At 54.1% G+C, this 22450-nt stretch overlaps 1 protein-coding gene across 1 annotated transcript in view; it reads right to left on the bottom strand.

The window, feature by feature from the left end:
• Window positions 1–6608: 6608 nt before the first annotated feature.
• Window positions 6609–22450, bottom strand: part of SREBF2 (sterol regulatory element binding transcription factor 2) — a 42161-nt gene continuing 26319 nt past the window's right edge. Inside the window, exons 10-19 of the mRNA XM_072596276.1 lie at window positions 21541–21817; window positions 18910–19079; window positions 17559–17727; window positions 15748–15850; window positions 15198–15307; window positions 14119–14251; window positions 11355–11523; window positions 10058–10243; window positions 9105–9213; window positions 6609–8987 (exon numbers count right to left, since the gene is read on the bottom strand). Coding sequence (XP_072452377.1) covers window positions 8767–8987; window positions 9105–9213; window positions 10058–10243; window positions 11355–11523; window positions 14119–14251; window positions 15198–15307; window positions 15748–15850; window positions 17559–17727; window positions 18910–19079; window positions 21541–21817 — 1647 coding nt within the window. The 3' untranslated portion in view covers window positions 6609–8766. The remainder of the gene's footprint in view (window positions 8988–9104; window positions 9214–10057; window positions 10244–11354; window positions 11524–14118; window positions 14252–15197; window positions 15308–15747; window positions 15851–17558; window positions 17728–18909; window positions 19080–21540; window positions 21818–22450) is intronic.

Below are 22450 nucleotides of genomic sequence, written 5' to 3'. Positions count from 1 at the left end.
CCAGCCTGCTAAGTCAGGGGCAGTGCTCTCTCCCAGCCCAAGGTCAGACAATCCTGGGATGGAGAGGTCTAAAATTCTCCCTGGTGGGCTCTGGGCTAGCAAGAAATGGCCTGTTTCACGTTGCCAGTATCAAAGACTAGTGCCCTTGGTGGCATTCGGACCCTGCTAGGCTGGTAGACCCCTTCTCTCCAAGGGCCCTCTCAAACTTAGGCCTAAGGGGAGGAGCCAGAAGGAGAAATGGGGCTGGGGGCATAGAGATGGGAGAAAGGGGGCAGGGGGGCTATGGGGGCAGTAGAAAGAGGAAGCCTTATCTACCCAGGGTCCCTACTTGTTCCTTTGTAAATAAATCTAACCTCTGCTCCTTAATAAACATGTCCTCCCCAGGAGAGGAGGCTGGCTGGTAGCTAATTATGGTGGTCTAAGGGTTTTCCTTCTGAGTTTCCCCAAAATGGGTGTTTCCCTTCAGAGAATAGTCTTTTCCTGGCCTAGCCTCATGATGGAGGTCTGGGCCAAGGTCTCACCCGAAGAAAGGAGAAAGGGCCCTGCAGCACCACGGAGCAGAGTGCCAGCCTGTCTCCTGGTATCTCCCCCCCCCCCCCCCACTTCCCCAGTATGACAGCAAAGAAAATCCTGTTAAAATCCTCATTCTGCTCCTTTCCACATCACCTTCAGGGAGTCTCTGTCTCTCTCTCTCTGTCTCTCTCTCTCTCTGTCTGTCTCTATGTATCTCTGTGCCTCTCTGTCTCTCTCTCTGTCTCTCTGTCATTCTCTCTCTCTGTCTCTCTCTCTCTCTGTCTCTGTCTCTCTCTCTCTGTCTCTCTGTCTCTGTCTGTCTGTCTCTCTCTCCATTCTGCCCCACCCAGTCAATTTCTTCCCTCAATCACTAATCCAATACCCTTTAGACTCGCTGGGGAGGGGGGGCACTGGGGTGAAGTGATCAAGGTCCCTGCCCACAGGGAGCTCACAGTTTCATTAAAGAGACCAGAGTCACCCATGAAAAGTGTTATTAGAGCAGTCTGTGATCAGCAGGGCACATGAGCTGTAGTGGTAGTGAGGGTGGTGAGGGCCCAGACAATTCAAAGACCAGTTCTTCCTGAGAGAGGTCAGGCAGGACTCCCTGGAGGAGGTAATGTTTCAGCCAGTTCTTGAAGGATGGAGTGCCAAAAGGTAAGTGGTCTGGTCTGCTTAGAGCCAGTTTAGAAGGCCTTGAATGCCAGGCAAGTAGTGAGTCCACACTCAGCGCCATCTCCTACATGGCCTGGGACCCCTTCCCTGAGTGCCCCCACCTTCCCCGTGCCCCCAAGGAAGGTTGGCTCCTTTTCTATAACTCACCTCTTTCCCTGTTCTCTTGGCAGCAGGGTGGTTTGGCATGAGGCCCCAGCCAATCTCGGGCTCCAGGCCAACAAGGCACTGCAGCCATCAGAGCCATCTGCTTGGCTGACAGCTGGTGTCCACAGGAGCAGGCAGCACCCGAGCAACTGTGGGGCTCCTCCCCTTCCCATCCAAGGGAAAAGGTGGGAGGGGGATAGAAGGGACAGGAGGGATCCCCTGAACCCCAGGAAAGCAGTGAAACTGAAGGGAACACATGTGTGACCTCACGTGCTCAGCCCGAGCCTGCCAAGAGGAACAAGGCAGGATTCCACACAATCTGCCAAAAGGATAGCCTGCCCCCCAACACGCCCAAGAAATACAGCCTGCATGATGGGCCTGGGGTCAGTTTCCTAAGAGCCAGAGATCAGAAAGCTGGGAAAGACCTAGAACGTAGATTGTCTGAATAGGGAGAAACCTTAAAACATTAAACATTAGATTGAAGACCCTCAGAACATAGAATGTCAGAGTTGGGAGGGGCCTTAGAACATGGAATGTCAGAGCTGGGAAGGGCTTTAGAACAGGGGATGTCAGGGCTAGGGGGACCTTTAGAACACAAAGGGAGGAAGCTTAGGGAATCTTGTGGAGCTTCCTTATCTCAGCAAGAAAGAGACAAAAGCCCGAGCAGGGTCTTGTCTGCTCTGGGCCATATCCTTTTGGGGTGGCATCAGAGCTGGCCAGCTGCCACATTTAAAGAGTGAGGTTGAGCTAATTTTCCCTCATGGGGCACTTACAATGATGGGAAGGGCTCTGAAATTACGATTTTCTGGGAACCTATTGGAGGAATTACAGATCCTGAGTTAGGTTAATAAGGGCTAAGAATCCCATCTCCTGCCTCTCAATCTGTGTTCCCCCTTCATGAATGGCTAATGGTGGAACCTCGGGCACTGTGACAGACTATTGGTCACCCACAAGGGAGGAGGTGTCGGCAGGCGGCCTGCAGGGCAGGGATAGGTGACAGGTGGGCCCAAGTTCTGAGGGAGTACCAAGCTGCATTTCTGAGTTGCAGGGAGCTTCCTGGGCTGGCCTCATGGAACAACAGGCTGACCCGGGGGCCCAGACCCCCTGCTGTCTTGTCTTCCCCCACCCCCTGCAGCTGGGGTTCAGCTCTGGAGAGCTGGGGGCGGGCAGGCTGACTCATCCATATTCCAAAGACAAGAAGCTGCTCCAGCAGGAATAATGGGCATGTCACCCACCCCCAGGGTCCCCCCCCCCCCCCCCCCCCCCGCCTACCCCTCGCCACCCTCCTAACGCAGGCACCCAGCATGGGTGACAGTGAGGATGGCTGAGGACCGTCCACGGTTCTGGGCAGGAAAGAACCTAAGGAGCTGGAGCCAGTCCAGGAGCAGACGACAAGGGCCGGGAAAGGTCTGGGGACTGTGCCCCCCAGTCACCCACGAAAATGGCCAGCAGCTCAGCAGTGGACCCCGAGAGCTGCTTATAAGCACTGATGTTGTAAGAGGCAACCTCCCTGAGCCTTGGTTTCCTCATCTGTAAGACAGAGCTAAGGTAGATGCCTCTGAGGCCCCTTTCAGCTCTAGGGCTGAGATTCTCTAGAGCAGATTCAGGAGAAAAACTGGAGCTCTGCCATAATACATCGAGGAAGTCCCCCCTCCCCCCTTCTTTGGATCGGCCCCTCCCAGCCCTGACCTTCCCTGCTCTCAGGCCCCTCCCAGCTCTGACAATCTGAGTTCTAAGGTGTCTCCTAGTAGTGGTTTTCTACGCCTTAATGAAAGCACAGAAATGACCCTTGGGTGACCACAGGCCCTGAAGGTGGCTGGGATCTTACACATTTGCCAGAAGGTTCAGGGACTGGAGTGGAATTTGGTCTCTTGCTGGTTGGGGATCTGCTGACCCCTGGTGGCCACTGGTATCAATATGCCAGAATTAGGCCCGTACTGGATGTGTCAACTCAGGTCGGCTCTGAGCCACTGAAACAATATTCATCAGTAAAGGGCCAGAGAACCTCCCCACCAACAAGCACCCTTCCCTCCGGGGGTTTCCAATCTAGGATGAACCTGGGTGACATTCTCCTCCAGAGAATGGAGGAAGCACCACTCAGCCCAGTCACATCCCATGCCTTTGCGTCAAGACCCCTCTGCACATGATGGAACACAGGGATCAGGCACCCCAGAACAGTGTGGGCTTGAGAGGTCACCTCAGAAGGGAAACAGAAGGGAAACGTCCTGGACTCCGACGGCCCAGGTTTGAGGCTCATCTCCCTGACTTCTTCAAGCCTCACTTTTCTTCTCTGCAAAATAAGACTTTGGGTCATTTAACAAATGAGGTAATTGAGGCTTGACTTCCCGGGGTCACAGATAAGGGAGTACCAGAGGTAAGACTTGAACTCAGCTCCTCCAACTCCAGTGGTCTTTCCATTGCACCACACCACTGCATGGAATCCTAAGCATTGGAGACAGGTTAGAGGTCAGAAGTCGGCTAGTCCAAACTCCTCTGGAATCATGACATCTGCCTGTTCCATTCAACAAATTCTTATAAACACCTACTTTGCAGGCAATGGGGAGAGGTACGTTTGCAGAAAGCAGACTCCCAGCCCTCAGAAATCTAAGTCAGTTGTCTTTCAGTCATTTCTGACTCTTTGTGAGTCAATTTGGAATTTTCTTGGCAAATACTGGAGTGGTTTGCCATTTCCTCGCATCCTTCCTTTCTTCTCCAGCTCATTTTACAGATGAGTAAACTGAGGCAAACAGGGCTCAGTGACTTGCCCAGGGTCACACAGCTAGGAAGATTTGAGGTCAGATTTGAACTAAGGAAGATGAGCCATCCTGGCTCCAGGCAAGTGCTCTGTGCAATATGGTGCCAGCTAGCTGCCCACTAATATAGACCTGCCTAATACACAATAGAGGAGAGTGGGAAAGACATAGCCCCTAAGGCAACATGACTTAACCATGGAATGATGATTTGGAGGGCCTGAGTTCAAATCCCACCTCTATTTGTGTGACCTTGAGCAAAGTGGACCAAGTAGTCTCTGCAGTCCCTTCCCATTCTGAATCCTGGTTTCAACAGGCAAAGGTGAGGAAAGAGTGCCCCCATTGCAGGGATGGAGCCCAGGCTAGGAGGTGAGAGGGATGAGGCCAACATCAGGGAACAGCTACCAGTCCCACAGAGCTGGAAGAAGGGCATGAAGAAGAGTAACTTTTTAAAGAAGAAAAAGCTCATGAAATTTGCATTTTATCCTTGAGGTGAGGGGATGTCAGTGAAGGCTTCTGGAGTGACCTGCACCCACCTGTGACTTAGGAAGATGACTTCTGTGACCATGAGGACATCCTGGAGAGGGGACTGGAGGCAGGAAGGCTACTGTGATGGTAGAGGGGAGAGATCCTGGTGGAGAGAGTGAGGGTCCCAGTGTGGATAGCTCTGCTTCCCAGAAATCCAATTCATGTCGGGGAGGAAGAAACAGTTGAGATTTCTATTCAATAAACACTAATTAAGCGCCTACTATGTGCCAGGGACTGTGCTAACCATCAGGGATATACAAAGAAGGAAAAGACCGGCCCTGCCTTCAAGGGGCTAATCCTCTAATGTGGCACTCTCCAGACAATGCTGTATTTGGAGTCAGGGGACCTAGGTCCGACTACCAACTCTGCCACCTGGGGGACCTTCGAAAAACCACTCATGCTCTCTGGGACTCGATTTTCTTAGAAGGAGGGGGTTGGGTTGGGCCACCCAAGATCCAGGATCCTATGCATGATTCAGGTGATTTGGGCCTGAATAAGCCTGCTGGTTTCATTAACACAAAGATGGAGTTGGGAAACAGGCTGATGGGGTGGGGCCAGAGAGCAGATGCTGAATTTACGGAATTTCAGAATTAGAAGGGAGCCCTCCAGACATTTGGAGAAAGACATGCCTCTGCTCCCAGGAAGCCTTCTCTCCCTTGAGCCCTGCCCCATTCTTTTCAGCTTTGGAGGCTGTCCAACAGGCAGAAGTACAAGACTCAAAACAGAGGGAACAACTGAAACTTTCATTAGATCATATCCTTGGCGCACAGTAGGCTCTTAATAAATGTTGATTGATGTCCTCCTACAAGTGGTCATCTACCTTTCACCTAACCCGATCCTGTGACTCCACTGTCCACTGAAATGACGCTGTAGTTTTGGACAGTTCCAATCTTCGGGAAGATTTTCTTTATTTTGGCCTCAAACTGCTTTGAAATGTTCACCTGGTTTTCCCAGTACCGCTTGTTTTTGTATGTGCGTGTGTGGGGGAAATCAAGACGATCATCTCTTCTGCTTGACAACCTTTCAAATTTAAAAATCAACAATATCTCCCCCATCTCTACTCTTCCCTTTTCCAGGTTAAACAGGCAACTCCTTTAAGTGATGCTTAAAAAAAATATTAACCTGAACTCCTAGAGGCAGGCTCCAGCTTGTCAAGGTCCCTTCTCAAATGTGGTTGTCACAGGGCCCCAGGGGGCTCCCTCTTTTTCTGCACAGGCTTTAAGGTCAGAGTTCCCTGTCCAGCCAAATATCCCAGCTTCTTTAGAACCCTCCTCCTCCCCACACACCCTTTTTTTCCTAATCTAAATCATTTTCATCACCAGGGTTTTGTTAGTCTCAGACCAAGGGATCCTACCCAGTCAATTCTCTGACCTCTTTTGAAATTTGCCCTCTGGGAGCCTCAGGTGGAAGCTAAACCCACCCATCCACCTCTCTTTCCTATCTGCAATGGCACTGCAAGTACCACATGCCAGACACGGTGCCAAATATTGGGAAGTACAAAGGATGAAGACAATTCTTGCTTCGTCACTTCCCTCTCAAGACTCTGGTTATAGGAGATTCCCATAGTCTACTTCACTACTGGTTCTGGAGTCACAAGGTCCTGAGTTCAAATACAGCCTGTAATATGAAGGGGCTGGGCCCCTGGCCTTGCGGTCCCTTCAAACCATCTGGAACCTCCAGCAGAATTAGTCCAGGATAGTGGTTTCATTTGGAGCTGAGCTACTTACGGGACTTTTCGAGAGGGATCCCGTAGTGTCTGCCTACATCCCCACATACACCGTGTCCATATACACACCTTCACTCTTAAGACATTCAACCCAATTAACTCCTGTCTTTACAGCCCTCACCAGGAGGTTCACTCTTCATAGAAACGTCAAGATCCAGTCAGCTGGGAACCCCACCTTGTCCTCTTCACCACCAAAAGTAAATTCAAACCTGAAGTGGGGAGGAGGGGACAACAGCCCATGGGAGATGGAAGATGAATGAAGGGGAGAGAGGACACCCCTGGCCCAAACTGTGTTTATTGACTACGTCAGACAAGGTGATTAAACATGAAAGACGTCACTCTTGGGAGCTGAGCCCCCAGCCTTCCTTGGGGGGCTAAATAGCCCCCCAGTTCCAACACCCAAACCTGTCCCCCATCCCCCTCCCCAAACAACAAGGCACATATATACACACATAAAACAAACAATGGTTGGGACTGCCGCTGAACCCATAAATAACACAGAATATAAAACTAGTCCACAGACCCTTGATGTGGTCGGAGGGCTGGGGAGAAGCCTGAGATGGAAGAAATCAGCAAGGGCATCAGGTGGCCTGGGGCAGGCCGTTGATCAGTACAAGGTTCCATTTCCTTTGTCCTGCTCCCTGCTGAATAGCCAGCAGGCTCTGCCTGGGCCCTCCACCAAAGTATCTTAAGGTGGAGGGTCCCACTCTGGGCTGTACCCACCATGCTGGAAGGGCCTTCATTTAAGGGGCTGGCCTGATCCAGTCTTCCCGGGGCCCCACTCCTGCCTCCAGTTGCCCTATGGCTCTCTTTCTGTCCTAGGAGGTGGGGTTGGGCACTACTTCCCAGATCTCCTTTCCTCCTCTAAGCCTGAAGCTGCAGAGGCCAAATAGTTTCTAGGAAGTGGCAGCTGACTCACAGACCCTGAAGGGTGAACAAGGCTACAAGGAAGATGTTTGGTCCACAGTGAAACCAAAGCTACTGGTTTGTGGTTCTCAAGGGCATTTGGTCACTGCCAGCAAACAGGAGACAAGGTCTGCCAAGCCACAGAATTGCCAGGCTTCCAGGGCAGTAAGGAAGAGCCTTCTAGCCAAGGGTTCCTGGTGATGCAGTAACCCTGCGATTGTAGGTGAAGATGCCTGGGCACTAGTGCCTTTGGACATGTCTGTGATGCTCTGAGGACCTACCTTGGCCAGCAATGATGAGGGCCCACAAACCCTGACCTCCCCCAACACTCCCCTGGAGCTGCCAAAAGGGCAGGGGGAGGCATCTACCCAGAAGGGTAAAGCCAGCTCTGGGCCTCCACCCTGGCCCAAGAAGGGAAGAAAACAGCATCTCTGTCCCAAGAGAAGGAGGGCCCGGCTGGGCACACCCCTCTCATATGTGGGGAGAAGGTAGAGGGTCCTTGAAAACAGCCTCCTTCCTGCCCATTCTAGAGCCAAGAGGCCTGGATGGGGGCACAGGCCCAGGGAAGCAGCTGGGCAGACCGGGGCCCCATCAGTCACTTCAGTTGAAGAATTTGGGGTAAGTACAGAACAAGGACCAGGACACCCAAGGAATGGAAACGAGGCCCTCCCCACTCCCACCATACAGATGGTTCCAGTGACAGTGTCCCTGGGCCATTGTACCATGACCCACAGCACTCTCCCCCTCAGCATCCACTCTGATCCTGACTGCCTGGGCATGTGTCCTGGCCCTGCTGCAGAGAGCCAAGAGAAAGAGACAGAGAGGGAAGGAGGAAGAAAATTAAGGAAGATACCATTTTTTTTTAGAAAATTAAAAAAAGATGATTTTATTTCATGTTTGCCCTGAGGACTGCCCCCCCTTCCCCCTAACTCCCCCTGGCGCTGGGGTCTGGACTACCACACTCACCCCACAGCTATCGCTTCTAATACAGGAAAAATAATTAACAGCTATGTCAGAGACAGGAGAGGAGACAGAGAGCAAGAGAAAGAGGGGGCTGGCTATGCCCCCCTCACAGCTCAGCAAGCCAAACACACAAAGCCAGAGTAAAAACCGTCGTGTTTCCAAAACACGTACTTTGATAGGCATCCGGAGCATCCCTGGCTCAGCACGGATGGACTGAGCGATGCCTGGAGGGTCTGAAGGCTGCAGGAAGGGCCTCTGCCCTTCTCCTGGGGTTTGCCTGCTGCCCCCCAGTCTCTCCTCCAGGTCCCCATCTGGGTACCAGACCACTAGACTCTCCTCCCTCAATGAAAGATGAAACTTTCCAAGTTTCCTGGGTGGTCCTAGAGCAGGGGAGCCCAAGGAAGGGACACTAGGCAGAGGCTGGCAGTGGAGGGGGCAATGACCAGCAGCTTGAGAGCCCCAACCCCCCTGGCTCAGACGGTGCAAGCAAGGGGTTCAGGTGGCATAGACCGAGACAGACAAGTGAGGGTCTGAGCAGAGGAGAAAGGGGAGGCAGGGGCCAGGTTAGGAGGCCGCAATGGCAGTGCCTCCACTCAGCTTGACAATCATCTGCTGGCAGTCGCTACAGGAACGTTTGTCCCCAACTTTCTCCAGGGTCCGGGCAGCTTCTGCCAGCAGCACCGCCCGCTGACCCGGGGATGAGAGGAAGGATAAGGGCAGGTGGCGGCACGCCAGTAGGATGGCGGTGGCCCGTTCTCGCTGCCCAGGGAGGGCATCCACCTCTCCTGCAAGAAGGAGGGACAGAGGGACCCCAGGTAAGCCTCAGGATCTGACACCTACCCCTCCCTACCCAGAACCTCCAGGGAGCCATCCTCCTTTCCCCTGTCCCAAGAAGGACTCACCATGCTTGGTCTGGGCCAGGCGGCGTCTCAGGCTGTGCTCCAACAGCTGGTGGGTGCGGGTGGGGCTCGCGCCAGCCATCAAGCGCACTGTGGCCTCATGCAGGAACACCTGGGGGCAGGAGGGAGGGACCCCTGAGCCTGAGCAAGGACACGTCCAGGGTCCTTCAATCTATGCTCCAACATCACCCCTACCCCATGCCTAAGGGGTCTTTGCTCCAAACAGGGCTCTTTAAAAACGCCAATCCCCAAGGGAAAAAGAAACTCAAAATGAGGCCAAAGGTCATTCAGTAATGGGTGTCCAAAGTAAGGGAGAGGACACTCCCCCTCATCTGTCAAACCAAAGGCTGGGCCACCTCCTTCCTGCTACCCACTTAGGCCCTGTGTGGGCCATACTGCAGCTTGGGTCCATTCGAAGGCCAAGCCATGGGTTTCCCGCCCTGCTCCACAGGCCCCAGAGCTCTGTGAGGATGCCTACTGGACCAGCTCTGAGGTGGGGCCCCTCAGGAAGCCCCCAGGGCTTCCCTGTCTCGCTGTGTACACAATGACGGCTGGCGCTTGCCGCAGGAGGACCATCTGATGATCCTGTAAAGGCCTGAGCTCTGGGACTCAGACCGACTTGGTCTGCACATGCTTCCTCACAAGGGGCTGCAGAGATACGGAACTGGCTTTACAGGTGGGGAAGCTGAGGCTCAGAGGAGAGATGGCCTGCCCTGGGGATGCAGCTGGCAGGTGGCACAGTAATGACTGGAGCCAGGGCTGGTATTCTCATTCTACTACAGCCTTTCCCTCTCCTCCAGTGTCTCATGTTGTGCTGGGTACCCAGTTGTAGAGTGATGGCTACTGTGGTAACAATTTGCCAGGTCATCCTCTCCCTGCTAAGGGAGCCAGACCAGACCCTCAGACTGAGTCCCACGTGACCCAGAGGGAAAGGGAGAAGGGCCCCTGGTTCTTACTTTTCGATAGGCTGGCCGGAAGCTGTGCGCCAGCCTGCGTAGGCTGCCCAGATCCCTCTGGAAGCCCGCGAGCTCGGGGGCTGAGGCGTGGCAGGTCTCTCCCAGGGCTGGGCTGGAGCCCGCCTGCTTCTGCCACAGGGCAGTCCGGAGAGACAGCAGCAAGTCACAGGTGAGCAGCTGGATCACCTGCAGGGGGCCAGAGCAAACAGGAGGGAAGCAGTGAGCAGCCTGGCCCAGGCTGGGGTGCTCCAGAGCCCAGGGAGCAGTATGGGAGGGGAGGGGGCAGAGGCCAGCCATGTAGTACCCTCATCCTTGCCCAGGGGCATTGGGGGGTCCTTCCAGCAGGGAACCTGGACCCTGGGGACACTCCTCTCCACAGGAGCCTTGTCAGACCAGACAACCAAACAGTCTATGCCAGTACCAGCAGCAAACAGACTGGTGCTGGCATAGACTGAGGACTGGCCGGTGAGCCAGGAGGCCAGGTTGGGGCTTGTTCTGAGGAGAGTGGGAGGCAGCAGGGCCTAGGCTTTAGGGCTGTTCTCCTCCTGGTCCTCCTCCATGGACAGCTGACCACAGCTGCTTCTTGCCCACCTCACCAACAGCTTCCGTGCAGACATCTTCTCCCCACACAAGGACACCCCATTCTGTACCCGGGCACAGGAGTCCAGGTCCAGCAGACAGAGGCTCTGGAGTCCTAGAGGTGGGACAGCTGGCCTCCACACCCTGGTGCGTGTGTGTGTTTGAAGGGTGACAGTGGAGGGCCAGGCAGAGTTTGCTCTGGGTCACTCCTGGGACGTCTCTACACGGGGAGGCAGCCATGCCTCAGCAGGAGGGTGCTACGCTAGGGAACCTCACCCCTCCCCATTCTGTGACATTGTCCCTTTGCTTGGCCCCTGGCCCCCAGCAGGCTCAGGCCTAGCCCTCCTGAGTCTCTGCCACCTCGCCAGGGCTGGAACAGGAGAGCTCGGAAGGGAGCAGGGGAGGCGGCGGCAGAGGCGGCAGGGGTGGCGGCAGCAGTGCGGGCCTCCGGGATGCACTGCGGGAACATTGCACGGCCCGACACGACGTGCAATGCAACTACAATGCACCCCAGCCGCCCGCAGGGAGGCGAGGGGGCTGTGCCCGACTGCCCTGATGACCGCGTGCCCCGAGGCTTCCTGGTGGGGAGTGGGTGGGGGAGGCGGGGGCGGGGGCGGAGGGGGGGGGGGGGGGGGGAGGTCAGACAGTCAGGCCCCAGGCTTGGGCTCTCCTCTCCAGCAGGGCTTCCCCCCTCCCACTGGGAGCACCAGAGCCTTACGTGGGTGAGCCCCGCATCGGAGGCCGGACTGCTGACATTGAGGCTGCCCCACAGGTGACCGCTGGCCCTCTCACAGTGACCGAAGGAACTCTGCTGTGCTTCAGCCTTCCCTGAGAGTGAGGCATGCATGGCCCGGCAGATGTGGAGGACAGCCTTCACAAGGGGGCTCCTGGGAAGGAGGCAGGAGACAAAGGTGGGCTTCCTCTCAGCCTTTTAAGGGGCTTGTCCCTTTCCCCTGCCCTCCCAATAAAGGGTAAAATGAAGGAGCCATTGGTTAACACTACCCAGCCTATATCCAATGACAATGGGACAGGCAGAGCGCCAGCACCCATGGCCTTCCTCCCCACCATCCTGCCCTCAGCTGAGCATTCTGGGCACTGGACCCCCATCCCCTAAGACCATGCTGACAAAAGTGGATGGTGCTCCAAGAATCCGCTTCCACTTCTGCAAGTCAGCCCTGAGAGTCCTGATCCAAAGTGCCGACAGGCCACGGAGCATGAAGCCAGGAGTGGATGATGCGCTGAACCCCCTGCCACCTGACACACAATCCCCTTCTATGACATCCCCAACTAAGACCAGAGAGTCTCTATGGAACTCAGTCCAAGCGGAAGGAGGGCCAGGGAGCTCACTACCTGCAGAGGCAGCCCCCCTGGAGAGGAAGTTCTACTGCGCTGAGCCCAAAGCTGCCAAAATATGAGCGTTGGTGCCGGTGGGAAAAGCACTGATACAGCAGGTCTCTTCTCACTACCTGGGGTCTCATCAGATGAGTCATTTAACCAAAAGGCACTTGGTTTTCTCATATGGACAGTGAGGATGCCATCTGTAGCCTCCAGAATCAAGGCATGTTAAGAGCCATGTGGTCGCACCCATGTGAACACCAGCCCCTCTGTCCCAAGTACATGTCCAACCTGGGCCTGAAGCAATCCAAGGCTGCCTCCTCCATTCTGGAACATATTGTGCAGTCAGGATGGTTTGTAGGTCAAGTGCACTGCCAATTGAGGGTTAACCCCTTCAGGCACCTAGCCCTCCTTTCCTCTGGTTCTGTGTCCGGGGCATGTCCAGAAGATGTGACCACATTCCCCTTCTAGGTCTTCACTTCTTCTAGGGTTCCAGGGGCCCTATGCTGGGGCTGGCCGCTGTCCTGAAGATACTTTCAGCATGGGCAGCCCTTCCCTCCTTTATACATCCAGGAAGCATCAGAATATCTCAGGGCAGCCTCTCACCACCACCACAAACAGCCCCATCTGTCCATGTAAAGATGATTTCTTTGAACCCAAGGGTGAGTCTCAACATTTACATCTGTCAGGTTTAATTTCAATTGGTCTGGCCCAAAGTCCAAGCTGCTAAATGCTCCTGGGGTTTTGACAGCTGTCCAGCATGGGAGCTACCAGCCCCAGCTCCAGCCATCTTGTCCATTTGCGAGGTGCGCTCCGTAGGATAAGCTGGGTCACTGAGCCAGCAAAGACCCTGACAGGCCCAATGCTAAGCCCTTCCTGATGGCCTGGGGCTCCAAAGGTATGAGCAATGCTGTGGCCCAGCCCACAGCTCTCTGTCTCCTACAACTGTCCGAAGCCTGAGGCTAGTGGCTCAGCAACCATCCCTCGCCCACGTCCTAGATGCTCCTTTCTATTTTTGAAAACCAGAAAATCTCGGCTTCTTCATAAATTCACAGCTGGAAGGCACCTCAGACGTCAGCATGCCAAGCCACTGGGCATTCCCAAGGTACCCACTATGCTCCAGCCCTTCACAGACGAGATGCAAAGTCTGGCCCAGGGCAGCAGAGGTTCCTTAGCCACAAGCCCCTTGGCACTCTCATGCATGTGCACCACGAGGAGACCACAGCTCAGTCACATCTTCTCGAGCTCTAGGGTGCTCTTTTCCTAGTCTCCTCTCCTGGGGTCCAAGAGTCAGCAGTTCTGTGCTCTGCATCTAAGAGACCCTTTCCTTGGCTGAAGCTCCTTGTCAACCATCATCCTCTCCAGTCTTTGACTGGCTTGTCCTCACAACAACCCACTACTGTAGCACTGCTCTTAGTCTGCCCACCCTCATTCCTGGGCATGGCTCAAGCCGGGAACATTGCATGGATGCTCTCACTTTGGTGGCAACACCCAGAGCCTGGTCAGTTGGACAGAGAGGCCTTTTCTCTCCATCCAGACAGCCTGGGGCCATGGTGCCACCATGTGGCTTTCTATGGCCCAGCTGCTCTGAGGCTTGCTGGCCCTGACCTTGGGGTCATCCTCCAGAACTCAGATGGACAACTCAGAGTCGGCTCTACAGTGGCGGAGAGTTCAAGCTGCTTCTTCCCAGGGTGCTGGGGCTGCTCACTGAGCCAAAGGGCGTTGGGTCTCTGTCAAAGAGGAGGTGATCACAGCCTTCACCTCACCTTCTATCTGGGGGGAGGAGACAATGCTCCTCCTCCACCACCACATTCAGCTCCATCCCAACAGGAAGGAAGGGCAGTCCTTGGTTCATTCAGCCCTGGCAGACTTGGCTCTCTCCTTACTGGGCTGGGCCAAGCTGATGCCCCCCCCCCCCGCAATTATGTGCCTTCACTTTCATCAGCAATCCCTGAGGCTTTGGACTTATTTCTTAAACTTAATATCTGAGCACCTCCACTTCACAGTGGTTCTTCCAGGCACCCAATGGCAGTCCGCTCTGACTCCTCCTGTCCCAGCTAGCACAAGTGAGCAAGCATGTCCTTCTTCCCATTCCCCACTCCCAACACCAAAGACTACACACTGAAGAAGGGAAAGGGGCCACGCACTCAGCCATCTCTAGGGACTTGGGGATCCGCTCAACTTCAGTAAACCGTGACCGCATGGCTGCATCATCCCCTTGAAGCCAGTTGACAGCCATCCAGACTGCAGATGTCCACCACCTGCAGATGACGTCAGGACCTGGATAGGGCAGTAAGGACAGGGGGTCAGTTACTACAACACTCATGCCCAGACCGCCTCCTTGAGCGGGTAAGAGTGATGCCATCGTCATGAGCAGCAGGGGGCAGCCAATACAGTCCTCTGGTACTCACGAACCCCATTCAGAAGAGTCATTGGCCTAAAGGAGAGGACGGTCTAGGCTCCCGTCCAAGGAAACATTACTGTTCCCCAAATGCCTCATCCTAAGGCCAGCTGGGAGCTCAAGGAGGAGGGGACCATAAGCACATTCACATGACTGGGCAAATGAACTAGTGAAAGTAGAGAGCCGATAACTAGAGTCTTTAAGCTGCAAGCCACCTAAACGCCTTAAAAGTATTCTTAAATTGTTCTATTTATTTTATCATCAATACTTAATCTATTTTAAAGTACACAAAATCTATCCCCCCAAACAGGGACTCTTAACCAGGGCTCTGTGAATGTGCGCAGACTTACAGAGTCCATTAACTTATCTCTGAAAACATGTTACTGTTCCAGTGTGATTCTCCCTGGTAATCCTGAGGATTTGAGTTTACACATTGATAAACATGACTCTTGACAAGGTGCCTGTAGGCTTTATCAACTGACTGTCCAAGGGACCAGAACTCCCTTAAAAAAGACCCCAGCTTTCAAAGAACTGTAGGAGACTAATTGAACAGACTGCTGTTAGCCCCTCAAAGGCATGGAATGCCAGGCTCAGACCCACCTCCCTCCCAGCATCCTAGCATGCCCTCCCTGCCAGGCTCAGCCCGACCTGCAGCCTTCAAGCAGGGGCACCAGCACTGCTCACTCTATGGGTCTAACACCAGCGATGGCAGCTGAGCTGGGCTTTCTCAGTACATCGGGAGACCCCCGAAGGTCGCTGTCTCTATGTCCCTGCTTCTGATGACCTATGAAGGTGAAAACAAACTCCCACCCCCAAGAGACTCACCGAGTGCTGACTTCAACACCGAGGTGTTTGTGAAAGGTGGGGCCATGACCCCCACAGAATCCACAAAGGAATTCAGTAACTTCAGGTACTCCAGGGCCTTAGACAGTTCACTGAGAAGGATCAAAGGAAAAAGCACTGACTGCCAGGTCCCTAGACCTGGGCTGCCCACCTGCCCACTGCCCCTGGCAACCCAGTCCACACTCTTGCCAGAGCTCTGTTCCATCTGCCCAAAAGATGGCTGAAGTACCTCGAGGACCTCCCAGGGAGCCCACGCTCCCTGCTGGGTTACCCTGCACATCACCACCAGCTGAAATCCCACCAAGTCCAGCTCTGATCATGCCACCTGTGTGCACACCTCCCAGGGCCACCCACTCAACCACACCCAAGTTTTTCAGCTGGCTAGCCACAGAAGGCTGCCCACAATGTGGCCACATGTGACCCTTCCAGTCTCCCAGGTTCAGGGCTTCAGGGTTGGCAGGGACCTCAGAGGCCGAGTCCGACCCCTTTATTCACAAATGAGGAAAGGCATTCTCCCACCCCCAGGACATACCAGGTCTCCTCATTCTGCTCGGCCTGGGGCTTCACTAGGGCATCCACGGCTCGCGTGAGCAAATGCTTGCAAAATGCCTGGTGTACCTGTGCGATGGGGTCCGCTGCCAAAGGTGAGTGGTGGAGAAGGCTTTGTACCAGGCATTCAAGTAGATACAAACCACCCCCAACAGGGTAGAACAAAACTCCACACATCTTATAAAAACCACCAGGGAGAAATCCATCTCATCAGGTGGGCCAAAAGGCAGTGCTGATGCTGGAGGGGTCCTCGGGCCCCCTGGATAGCAATGTGACAGCAGACACACATGCCCTTGGATCCAAGGCCGCCCCAGTGAGATTCAAGGACAAGGAAAGAATCCCATATCTACAGAAGTCTTTATGGTGGCTTTCTTAGTGGTAGTGGGGAAACCAAGGGGGTGCTCACCAATCAAGGGGCAGAAGCTGAAACACGTTATGTACACAGACAACAAGGACTACATCTATGTTGTAAGAAATGACCAAAGGGATGATTCTGAGATACAGGGTGAGGTGAGAAGTACCAGGAGAGCCCCTTGTACAGAAACACTGCCACAAAAACAAAGCACTGATCAATGCAGTGACCCAGGCTAATTCCAAAAGACCAGCATATTCTGGGGCAGGGCCAATGCAGAAATGTATCTTAATCTAATTACACATATGTTCAAAAGGTTTTTTTTTTTTTCAACTGGGGAAAGATGGGGGGAGGGGCAGGAATATAAATGTTTGTTAATTCAGTGGGAACAGCAGGATGAAGCTCAGCAAGCAAAGGTGAGGGGCATTACTGGGTGGCACCGAGTGGCACCTAGGAGGAATTCAGAGAAATGCCAGGAGACTCTGAGGAGCTGATGCCAGAGAGAGCAGAACCACAGCACATCACACCGTGAATGAGGCCCTAGGGCTACCAGGAGATAGTGGTGCACACAGCCTCAGAGGGAGGCCCAGCAGGAGGTACTCTTTCTCTGTCTTCTCCCCTCAGAAGTGGGGATGATGCAGAGATAAAGCACCAGCGTCTACACTGGAGGGGGGCTCTGGCAGTGGCCCCAGCGTGTGTGACTGGCCAAGCCTCGGTTCCCTGGCCTGCCCAGAGCCGTGGGCTGCGTCTAGCCAGCCCTGCCTTGGGTGGCCAGAGGAGGGTGGGGACAGAGGCAGAGAAGAAGGTGGCTGGCAGCACCAACCTCTCAAGCCCAATGGACCAAGCCTCAAAAGGAGCAGCCGCTACCTCCAGGGCAGAGAAAACCTAGCTCTCAAAAAGGGAAAAGGCAGCAGAGCCTTGTGACAGGAGGGCAGCCTCAGGGTCTGGCCACTTCAGAAAGCTGCCCATCCCTGACCATGCCACTGTGGAGCAGCAGCCTGTGGGCCTCCATCTGCTCCCTAGGCCCCCAGAGGGGCCTAATGCCTGATCCAAGAGCAGCCCTAGAGAATGAATTACAGGCACCATGGCCTAAGGGAGAAAGAGGAGAAGGGGCCTTAGAAATCCTGGGACAGGAACCAGGTCAGGTCTGGGAGTCCACAAGGTTCTCACACCCAGGGAGCAGAATGCTTCTGATGAACGTAGGAAGGGCAGTGAGGCAGGCGGACAAACACAGCTGTCCATGCCAGTGAGGAGGTGTCCTCTCTCATCAGTGGTCAGTGGCACAGAGAAGGCCTTCCACACTTTCAGAGCCCTCCTACCCTGCCTTGATTCTGTTTTCTGTTCTTTGGGTCCCCAAGATCCCGGCTCCCAAAGGGCAGGGCCAATGGTGTCCACCTTCCCCCTCCCACCCCCCACCCCACAGGGGCCAGGAAGACTCGCACCTGGGTTTCTTGGGGCACAGTACAAGCTGTCTTTGGTGGCTGACTTCACCGACCAACTCCGCTCCACAAAGAACTTCTGGCCCAGGGGATGACAGAGCCAACGTAGAGAGTCAGGGACAGCATTCCGCTCAGGGCCACACAAGCTCTGGGCTCGGCTCAGGAAGTAGCTCTGTGAAGGGAGGGCAGAACAAAGGGCGAGAGGTGAGTGTGTGCTTGCTGTGGCCAACCTGAAGGGAGTCACCGAGGGTGAACCCACCAATAAATGTGTGGGATGGCAAGCTGGCAGTCTGGTCAGGCAAAGCCAAGACCTACGAATGTGGAACTGGACCCACAACACGGAGGCCATGCCAGGGTGTATGGGATTCTGAGAACACTTAGAAGGCCTCCACCCTTGATCCTTCAGCCATCTGGGAACGGGCATTCAAAGGGACTCAGTTACTCAGCTTAGTTCATCTCCTCTCCCAGAGAGGCAGCCTGGGACTGAGAAAAGTACTGAGCCCCAAGTCAGGAGACACCTGGGTTCAAGTTCCAGGTGTGACAGCTAGCACACCCCTGCCTCATGGGACTGCTTGGCTGCCCAGAGGGTGTTCCTCAGCCCCCAAAGGGGCAGCCCCAGCTGCTGCCAGGCACAGGAGTCATAGGGTCTCTGCACAAGCTTGGTGCTGACTTCTGCTACACAATTTAGTCACCAGGGGCAGGGACTACCTCTCAACTACCTCCCTCTCCCTCCAGGATGCTGTGGAGTAAGCACTCCCTGGAGGCCTCCGGAGTAAACAGCCTCGGCCCCAGAGCTCAGAACCAGAAACAAAGGAAAAGACATTTATCGGTTTCTCACAAATGTGTGGGATGGCAAGCTGGCGGTCTGGTCAGACAAGGCCAAGACCTACGAATGTGGGACTGGTAATGAGTACACTTTACAAATATCGTGCCACCTGAATCTCACACTCTACCAGGGAGGTGGTTGCTGGGACTATGTCCATTCTATAGATGAGAAAAGAGAGGCCAGCAGAGGTGAAATGATTTGCCCAGGATTCCACAGCCAGGAAATATCTGAGGCTGGACTGGAATTCAGGTCTTCCTGATTCCAGTCCCAGGGCTCTGTCCACTGCCCACTGGAGTTACCGCTAAGCTGAATGGCCCCCGGAGCCAGATCCAGTTCCTCCCACACAGGGATGCCTGATCCCTTCACAGAGGAAGGTAATGACAGCAGCTGCTCCAGCTCCAGGCTCAGGGCTGACAGCTGCACTGGGGAGTGCAGAGCTGGCAGACCAGCTCCCCTGGGACCTGGCAGAGACTCAGGCACTGGGCACTGCTCTCTCCTTGCCAGCAGACCAAGCCCTGAGGTACTCACAGCCAAGAAGCCTAGTTTGCCTCCACAGCGGGTCTTGAGCCCCACAGCTGCCGTCAGGTGGATTTCAGCCTGGGTGCTTGGGGGGATCTTCTCCTCAGCACATTCAGCCAGATTCACAGCACACAGGGCCATGTGCAGATCAGAGCAAGCGGAGCCAGCTGGGAGCTTCCCTGCAAAAAGGGGACACCTACTTGAGAGCCAGTCACTCACTCATGCACAGCACAGGGCCAGCCTCCAGGCCCAAGGGGAGGAGAGGCCCAGCCATCGCCATCCAAGGCCAACAGGAACAAAACCTGACATCTCTTAGAATAGCTCCAAGAACACAGCAGCAGTCCTACCAGGGAAGAATGACTCGTCTGGGTCCCCATAGGGACATCTCCCTCTGAGGAAGTCTTTGCATGGGGTCTAGATGAACCCTTATTGACTGTACTGCACAGAAAGCTGCTGCTTTCACGGAAAACTGGCCTAGGCCAGGGGTCTGAACCCGCATCCACGAACTTTTTTTTTTAACATTTCAATAATCATGTTTCTTTATAATCTCATGTAATTTATTTCCTGCCTCTAAAAACCTGGCCCCAGGCTTCCCCAGGCAGCCAGGGGCCCGTCCAGAAAGCAGAATAGGCTTGGAAGTTCACAGAAGCCCCCAGCCAACTCTGAATTTTTAGGATTCCCAGGTTCCTGGCCCAGCCCGCCCACTGCCATCTCCACTTAGCCAATCATTCTTTAAAATGAGCTTTAATTCACTTCAATTCAAGCCCCTGGGTTACACTGTGTTCTTGTGAACCCCCTGGGTTTCACGAACTCCAAGGGCAGGGCCTGTCTTTGGTCTTTCTTTGTATCCCCAGAGCTTGGCACAGGGTTTGGCACACAGCAGGGGCTTAATAAAAGTTTACTGCCTGACAGAGGCAGCCAGAGAGAGTTCAAAGTATGCAGGCCACATGGCCCTTTCCTCAGTTTTCATGGGATTCTAGAGCTGGAAAGATGGAGATCTGAACCAACAAACCTGGGGTGCGGCCCAGTCCATGATTTCCCAAGGGAGGGCCCAGGAGCCAAAAACCATAGGCTACTAGCCACATCTCCTCAAACACTGAGGGTCCTGGGCCAGACCATTGGGGTCCATCCCTGCCGAGCCTCTTGAAAGATCTCTGTGGAATCCTGTCTAACTGGGGATTTATGGGAAGCCATTGTGGGGTACAGGGACCTCAACTGGCCTGTCTCTGCTGAAGTCCTCTGGTCCCAGTCAAACACTGCTCTAGTCAGAGGTCCTGGGTCCCACCAAAACTATCTACCCCTCACCCTCCTCCAGGTACATTTAACCTAAAAAGGTTTGTCAGATTATATCGGCATCCACCTCCATTCATACAAACCTGTACACCTATACACATGTACGAAGGCACATATATACGTCTGTGTACGTACATACATATGCCCTGCCCCCTAATTGTGAGTGCTTCCCCCATGTTCCGTCCTGGGTCCTCTTCTCTCCCGTCTCCTCTCATTGATGAGCTCCCCTGGGATTCACTGGCACCTTCCCTGACCTTCCACACACAACACCACCTGCCCGCTGAATGCCCCAAAGACATTTTAAACTCAGCCTGTCTTAAACAGAACCATCATCTCTCCCCCAAACCCTCCTCCCACCCCCACTTAAACAGTTCCCACTTCTACCTTCCCAACATGCTTCACATCCAACCCCTTTGCTGGCTCTCCTAGCCACCCCCCTCCATGGTCCTGGCCCTTGTCTCCTCTCCCCTAGATCACTGCCACAGCCTCCTGACTGGTCTCCCTGCCTCCAGTCTCCATACTTCAGTCCAACCTACATCCTAAAGGATTTTTCCTGTCATTCCCCTCTCTATTCAACCAGTGACCTCCTGCACCCAACATCATTTCCTCTGCTTGGCATCCGCAGCTGTACCCAGCCTGGCCTCACCTCCCAGCCTCACTGGACCTTACCTCCCCTGCTGTACTCCATGCTCCCACATGATGTCTCCTACCTTTGCCCAGGCTGTTCTCATGCTGAAATGCCCTTCCTCTCCACCTCTGCCTCCACAGGTCTTTCATCCTCTGACCCCCAACATGCACCACCATGCCCTGACCTCCTCCCTCCAAAACTTCTTGGTATATGTTTGTACTTTTAACACAATATTTACTATGAAGCCTAATACATTATGTCAGTGTATGTCTGCTTTCTCCCCCATGAGCAAAGCAGAATCATTTCATCCCTTGTATTCAGACACACAGCGTCTGGCACACGGTAGGCACTCAACAGATACCCCTGGACAGACTGATGCCTTCCCACAAGCACAGGCCCAGAGCCACACAAATCAGACAGTAGCAGCAGCATCAGTCTTACAGATGGTGACAGGGAGAAGGGTCTAGTGCAGTAAGTGTCACCTGAACAAAGGTCAGGGGTTGGGCTCTGCCCACAAGGCTAAGGCAAGGCTGGGAGGCAACAAGTAAGACAGGAAGAAACTTCAAAAATTCAACTCTGGCTGAGTCCGGAGCCCTCTAGTGGCAGGCAAGCAGACAGGCGGCCAGGGGGCAGGAGGCCTTCCCACCCCAAGGGAGAAGCAGGACAAAGGATGAAGGCATCAGCCCCAGGAGAGAATCAATCAGCTGCCTCTGACCGACCTGTGATGTGCAGCTGATGAAGCTTGTGGTAGGCCAAGGCAGCATCACGAGCGCTGGTCTTCGCTTCGTCTTCAAAGCCGCCAGCAGCCACAGCCGCCTGGCGCCGCCGCTGCGAGACCTTCTTCAACAGCCAGCGCACCAGCCTCAGTTTCTGCAAGCTGTATCGGATCACGTTCCAGGAGAGGCTGCAGGCCAGGTCCAGGTGGGAGGTGGGCAGCGTGCGGCCCAGGACAGACAGGCACGTCTGCAGGTTAGAGGCTGCAGCAGCAAAATCCCCCTGGTGAAGGAGAGAAGAAAAGACAATACTGTCACCTATAGGGTTTCCTTGAGGGATGCAGACTTTGACTCCACTGATAAAAGAGCTTCCTAAGGAATGGATTCAGAGAAACCCAAGAGGACTTATACAAGCTGATGCTGGGGGCAGCGAGCAGAACCAGGACATCAGTGATAACAACGGTGTAAAGACAAGACTTTGAGGCTCTGGTCAATGAAACAACCAAGACTCCAATGATGAGGAGGAGATGGGCTCAAGAGGAAGGAGCTATATTTCTTGGACACAGCCAAAAGTGGGAATTGGTTTTTGCTTGACTATGCATATAATAAATATAAGCTTTTTTTTCTTTTTTTTAAAAATAGTGGACAGGTATGAGGGAAAGAAAACAGATTTTTAGTTGAAAAAAATTTTTAATTTAACTAAAAGAAAAGAAAGACCCTTCTTATAAACTCAGTGACAATTGTCTGACAATGGTCTCCATTACTGTAGGATATCTTGGGAGGGATCTGGTACTGAGGAAGGGGATTCAGACTAGAATAACCCTGTCCTCTGCCTTGGGGCTCCAAGACCAGCCCCTACCCTGCACTCTGATGATCTGGATTATAATGAGGGAGGAAATTGGGATGGCCAAAGGTC

This window comes from Notamacropus eugenii, chromosome 3 (genome assembly GCF_028372415.1).
Source record: "Notamacropus eugenii isolate mMacEug1 chromosome 3, mMacEug1.pri_v2, whole genome shotgun sequence".
Classification (NCBI taxonomy): Eukaryota; Metazoa; Chordata; class Mammalia; order Diprotodontia; family Macropodidae; genus Notamacropus; species Notamacropus eugenii.
Note: the sequence above shows the minus strand (reverse complement) of the source record. Positions and strands in the feature narration are given on the sequence as shown.